A 6,291-nucleotide genomic window follows, 5' to 3' on the forward strand; every position below is an offset into this window, starting at 1 on the left:
TGAGACATTTTTCAGTTTATACAGTAAATGTTTAAGTTTGTAAAGAAAAATGCAAATACTGCTATTTTTTTAACAGCATTATATTCCTTTTTCTTCACTTTCTGTAAAGGTATAACAATTTTGGTCCGGTTTTGATTTGGAATTGAATGTGCAGTGTTCCCAATGCAGTGATATGGAATAAAATGCTATTCTAAGGATTTTGAACACTATTCACTTTTTTTAAACACACTATTATTTTGAACACAATTGTTTATCTGCAGAAGGGATGTATATGTATATGTCTAAGTCAATTTCTTTAAGCAGCTGACTCAGTGTTTACCCGTCTATCTCTGTTTTCTTCAGTTTTCCTCTACATCAAAAAATGTCTTTTCCTTCCACCAGAAGATCCTTTACATTCTTTTAATTGTAGATTATCACAGTGCAAAAAAAACCAAAACAATTCAAATGTAGTATCTGGAACAATAAAAACAATCCATTCTCAAGCTGCCTCTGACAATACAATGAAAATGTAATTATCACTGTGAGACCAAAACTTTGTTTTAAAAAATACAGGTTGAGGGCCAAGCTTAACTGTCCACTGACAGGTACAACAACTACAGATACTGACCAGTGCTGAGCAGTTTTCTCATGCGCAGGTAGCTGATGATGAGCCTCATTATCGAGGCCTTGTCCAGGCTGGAGCTGACGCTATGGGGCAGGGGCAGCTGCTGTGCCAGCTCATAGAACACCTCCGACTCCTTTCCACGCCGGCTTCGTGCTGCATCCCTCGACTTCTCCTTCCTCCGCTCCGAGCTCACCCTATGGGAGAAAGGTGGTGGTTCAGCCACAGCCTGGTCACAAACTATGCACACCACAAGAGCGGACATTCCTCTTTCCCAACTGAGTGTGTGTGTTCTAGTCTGGTCGGTCACAGGCCTGTCACTAGAGGCTGCAGCAGCTGGAGTCTGCAACAAGCATGCTCACAGCCAAGCTGTCTGGACCATCGTCAGATTCATTTACATACATGGCTATCGCAACTGTCTTATTGGCTGCTGACCAAAATAAATGGAGTCCGCCCCCTCAAAGTGATTGGATGGGAGAATGGGCATGGATTTTCTGCCTGTCTCTTGGTGCACAGCCAAGCTACAGCGTGACACTTATCATTCTGACATTTACGAGTCTGGCTGAACGGATCTACAGGGAAGCGAATGATAACTGGCACTAACACAGAGAACACACACAAACACAGTGAGTGACAACTTCAAATGCCAGGTCAAACAATATTTTCTTTTATTTTTACTGCTTACTGCTCGTACTCTCCCCATGTTAGATCAAGCATTTATCCAGGCAGTTATGCAAGGTTTGACTCTCACCACACAGTAAACAAGATCTTAATACCTGGCAGTATTATTAAAAAATGACACAATGACTGAAAGCCCCTTTAAAATTAGTCTTTCTGTCTCACAATGGTTGGCACAACCTTGGTTTTTAAGCTAAGCATTGATTTGAGTTTTAATTTGTATTGGTGAGTATGTGTAAAGCTCTTATGAGCATAAATAAAATTGTTAAATTGGCAACATAATTGCAATAGTCAACCTGATTGCTGCCGACTTTATACCATTATCTCTCTCACAACCACATAACCTCATAACCTAAAATACATTTAGACACTGGAGCAGCATCACAACAAAATGGATGGCAGTTCAAAAGTCCTTGGCTTAAAAATGTACACCTAATTGAAATTGATCCGTTACGTACTTCCAGCATTGACCAAGGCCATTTAGTTATTTAAGGCTCTCTAACAATTTAATGGACAGGCTGACTGAAATCAGCCTACTATGTGTCAAATCACCTGGCATAGTTTCAGACAGATTTTTCATAGAGTAGGAAACACTTTTGGTTTAAGATCAAAACTTAAAATACAGATTACAAAATAACTCCTCTTGGGTGAAACATCTGAGCATGGACTGTGGCTCTTGGGCGGTCCCAACCCCGGCACTGACTTAAGCCTGAGGAAAACATGTTAGTCTGTACACATATGAGGATTCTGTGTTGCTTAGGTGCCTTCCTATATAGTTGCACATAGCACAAACAATGCACTAGGGGGTTTAAACGGTACAGAAAACCAAAAAAAATTCAACCCATGTTATCTCATGGCCCAAGCACAATTCTACTAGATATCTTTCCTTGTTAATCTAATCCCCATTTGGTGGTGTGTATACCAACAGTCAGCCTCATTTTGAAGAAGTTTATGTGTACTGTAATGTAAACATTTAACCCTAACTGCAATTACAGCTACAAGTGTATACATTCAGTATTCATACCACATGTTTGCAGGATTTGTATTTGCCAATGCCATTGATAAATATTTACAATATCTTATGTTAATCCCACAGGACATAGCCAGAATAGCTGGACATGATGAAAGCTGATCACAGAGTTAAGCAACCACTATTGTATTGTTTGAAAACATTTTCTTATTTTCAAGTCTGATTTTTGACTCCTAATGTAACAATCACCTCCAACCACCACTCATGTAAATAACTAAATGCATCATTACAGGGTGAAATTATCACAAAAGATTAACAAGCCATTGTTGTATAACAAGAAACACTGGGAAAGCCCTCTGACTAAGCTTCTGATTATCTAATGACAGATATACACCACACTGTTATATAAACTGTGGTCCCATTGGATGCTATATGATTGATTAGTACAAGTCTGTATACAAATTGTTATCCTCTGTAGTGGCTGCACACCATTGTCTTACATGCCTTCATGCAAATCCTATTCAAATCAAGTTCAGCTGTAATATTTCACTGCAATACATCTCTGCTGAGGGGTACAATACATACGAGGAAGCCTACATTCAACATGACAAACACTAGTGTCTGAGCCACTGTACATTAATACAATACGAGAAGATTTCAGTAAGTGAAACTTATTCTAAAACGTACAGATAATAAAAGAGCAAATTGTGTTGAGAGCATACAAATTTCCCCCCAGTATCCAATTTGAAAGAACAAAGCCCATGACAACAGTTTACTTTTGGGTCCTATTCAATACTGCAATACTTAGTTATGAAAAAGTAATGTTTTCAAACTTACAAAAAGGGAAAATAAAACAGCTTTTATTCTTTTACATGAAACATGAAAACAGGTCCCTTGATTTTGGCGAGCAGAGAAGCCAATGTCGTTACGTAACACTAATAATGCACATGGCCATGCATGCCCAGCAGTCCTCTGCTTGAGATGCCTCACGGCATGCACAATCACATTTCCAGTTCTGATAGTTTTAATTAGACTTGTTTTGTTTTCTGAAATAATCAGTGCTTTTGTGTAAACAAAAATGTATTGGAGTCATTAACAGATGTACATAAGTTGACTGTAGGTTCATGGGAAACCATTGCTACCAGAGTTGGTTGTGTATTTTGTTACTATGAGCTGACCTATTTTGCTAGAGAAATGTTCTAACTATCGGTCAGTCCTGTTAAGTGCAACAGTAAACACTGTCTTATGTATTATATAATCCAGTTCGGGGAAACACAACAACAAAAACCTCAACCCAATATGGGAAGAGAAGCAACACTGAAAATAAAACCCTTTTACAGACATATGAACCCTTGGCATGATGTTACATGAAGTGACGTTTTTGGAGGCAGCATAAGAAGGGTCTCCCCTAAAGTCCTTCTTATGATGCTCTACAACATGCTTAAATATATCGTAGTGAATGATAAAATCAATACTACACAATATTTTGGAAGTGGAATAATAGAGCCAAAGTCCAGCATGATGGTGTCGTGATAATGATCTGGTCACTATAGATAGATAACCAATAATTTACATAAGAAAATTTACAAAAGAAAATTAATACTACACTGAATGGACATTCATGTGGACAATAATATATTAATAGATTCTCTTTATATTCAACTTTTAATTTCCTTGGTAAAAACTAAAGTTTTTGTTTTATTCTGCTTAGTTTTCATTTCATAAAACTTTGGTTAAATGTTCCCCCCTGAGCCAGTTCCACTTATTGATGATGATTAAAGAAGACCATACATGAGAGGTGGTTTAAAACTTGGAAAAAAGCTAGCGAGTGTACAGTGAGATTATTCTTTTTACACTGAGTACTAAAATCTAAAATGTTTATTTCTGTCAGTGGGGGATTGATAGAGCATGGTTTCACGAGATTTTCCATGGTAATAATGTATCAATATACAGACGCCAAGTATCATTATATCATTAAATAAATTGCACATGAGAATTTCACTTTTTAGTAATAGAATAATAAAAAACAATTGCTTAATAAGATAAAATTGAAGTGAGATGAACAAACAGAGAAATGTATCTTTTTAGATAAACATCAACAATAAACCAATGTTTATTGCATCTTATCTATTTAACCAATGCTAAGACTGGTGGAATAAATGTCTTGGGACCACTTCAGTAGGGTTAGGATATTTTTTCTTGTAGGTTGTAAATATGATTGTATAATGTTCCTTTTTATCCAAACAATGTGATAGTATTTATATAGTGTATTATTTACTAGTGTCTGGGTCCCTTCACACAAACTTTAAATAGCTTACCACAGTGTCCCATTTCATATATCTGCATTATGTCTTGTCTCTTTTATACATTTTAAAAAACATTTTTGAACTTAATGTACACACTTCATTTTTAACAAAAAGAGCCTCTCCATTGGGTTGGGCTGGTCTGACTGGGCCAATGCGGATTGAACAAATCAGACTCTAGCTGATCAAGTATTTTACTTCCTTTGACTTTCCATGTGTTGTCATTTTCAAAGCTTCTTCTTGGAAGTGTGTTAAATGGAAAAGAGTAACTGACTTGTATGTTGCATGATAATGTCAAAGGATTCATTAAAAAATAGACATTTATAAAATGCATGATTCTTTTAGGTTGAATGCAATTTAGCAGAGAATGGGTATACCAAAGCCAAAAATTATTTCAATTTGTTTTCCCTTTAAATTGCGAAGGGAAAGACAGGTGCCTGGGATGCAGATGTAACACTATCGCATTTCACAGTTTGCTCAAAATTAAAAGTTTTGGAACTTTTATCATCTATGCTGTTGACCTTTGGCCTTTTAAAAGTACATCCAATTAGATTACAGCTTCCAATTTATGTAAGTCTAATTTAAGAATGGCTTTTCTTCAGCATGACTTTAACAGTTATGTGTAGCAATTTGGCATCATGATCTAGTTCATAGTTATCCTTGTTGGTTGACAGATCAATCAGAATTCAAATATGACTTCAGAGTTAGGTATCAGGGCAATGACGGTGAAAGATGAAATACTGAAATGTGTTATTTGGGCACATTTTGGACACGTAACTATGTGGTAGTTAAGTAAGTAGTTGTATTGTACAAGTGATTAACACTGGCAAATGTATATATATATATATATATATATATATATATATATGTACAACCTATATGTACATATATATGTGATGTACGTGGCATATATGTTAATAAAAGAAAAAAAAAATCTCTCTCTCTCTCTCGTACTTTTACTTTTAATACTTTAAGTATATTTTCCCGATGATACTACTTTTACTCAAGTAACATTTTTACTAAAAGGCCTTTTACTTGTAACAGAGTATTTTATAGTGTGGTACTTTTCCTTAAGTAAAGGATCTAAATACTTCTTCCACCATACTCGATCAGCTACAATGACTACCCATACCAGGGAAGAAAGTTAGCAGTCTGATAAAAGTCTTCAGCACATATTTTCTTTATATTTGTCTTCAGTCACACAAAACATAAACAATTAAAATGAGCACACAAACAAACCTACATACCTACGGCTTGCACCCGCAAGTAACCCGCAAGTTCTAACTAGTCTGCACACCAGTTGGTACAGTGTGGCAACCTGCAAATTGCCAGGGAGTGAATGCTCCTACTGACGTCAAGCCTAGTGATTAAGAGATGAGACACCAGCCAAACCTGCAACAAACTGCATCAAACCAGACCACAACTCTTTGATTTGAGATCAAAATGAACACATACGTATTGAAACCAAACCGGATGTTGACCGTTTATCTAAGCATTTACAATGTGCCAAATTTTAAATTAGCAGAAAATGAGTAAAGCAATTGGATGCAGTCTTTAACAACAACATTGCGTCACTAAGACAATTACTTGAAGTCGGAAGGATGATAACTACAGACCAACTATTTAACTGCCTACAAGTCAGATTATTTATCATAGGCCAATCAACCATTTTGGTGCATTGAAACCAACAACGGTAAAAAGATCTTAACAACAGCTTAGTGTTTTTTCAAATTGCCCAA

The 6,291-nt window shown here is 36.2% G+C and overlaps 1 protein-coding gene across 1 annotated transcript in view; it reads right to left on the reverse strand.

The window, feature by feature from the left end:
• hif1aa (hypoxia inducible factor 1 subunit alpha a) overlaps window positions 1-6,291 on the reverse strand; it is a 15,785-nt gene that overhangs the window by 8,063 nt on the left and 1,431 nt on the right. The window contains exon 2 of the mRNA XM_032499529.1: window positions 608-798. Within this exon, the coding sequence (XP_032355420.1) occupies window positions 608-798 (191 nt within the window). The remainder of the gene's footprint in view (window positions 1-607; window positions 799-6,291) is intronic.

The sequence above is a fragment of the Etheostoma spectabile genome, chromosome 20 (assembly GCF_008692095.1).
Source record: "Etheostoma spectabile isolate EspeVRDwgs_2016 chromosome 20, UIUC_Espe_1.0, whole genome shotgun sequence".
Lineage (NCBI taxonomy): Eukaryota > Metazoa > Chordata > Actinopteri > Perciformes > Percidae > Etheostoma > Etheostoma spectabile.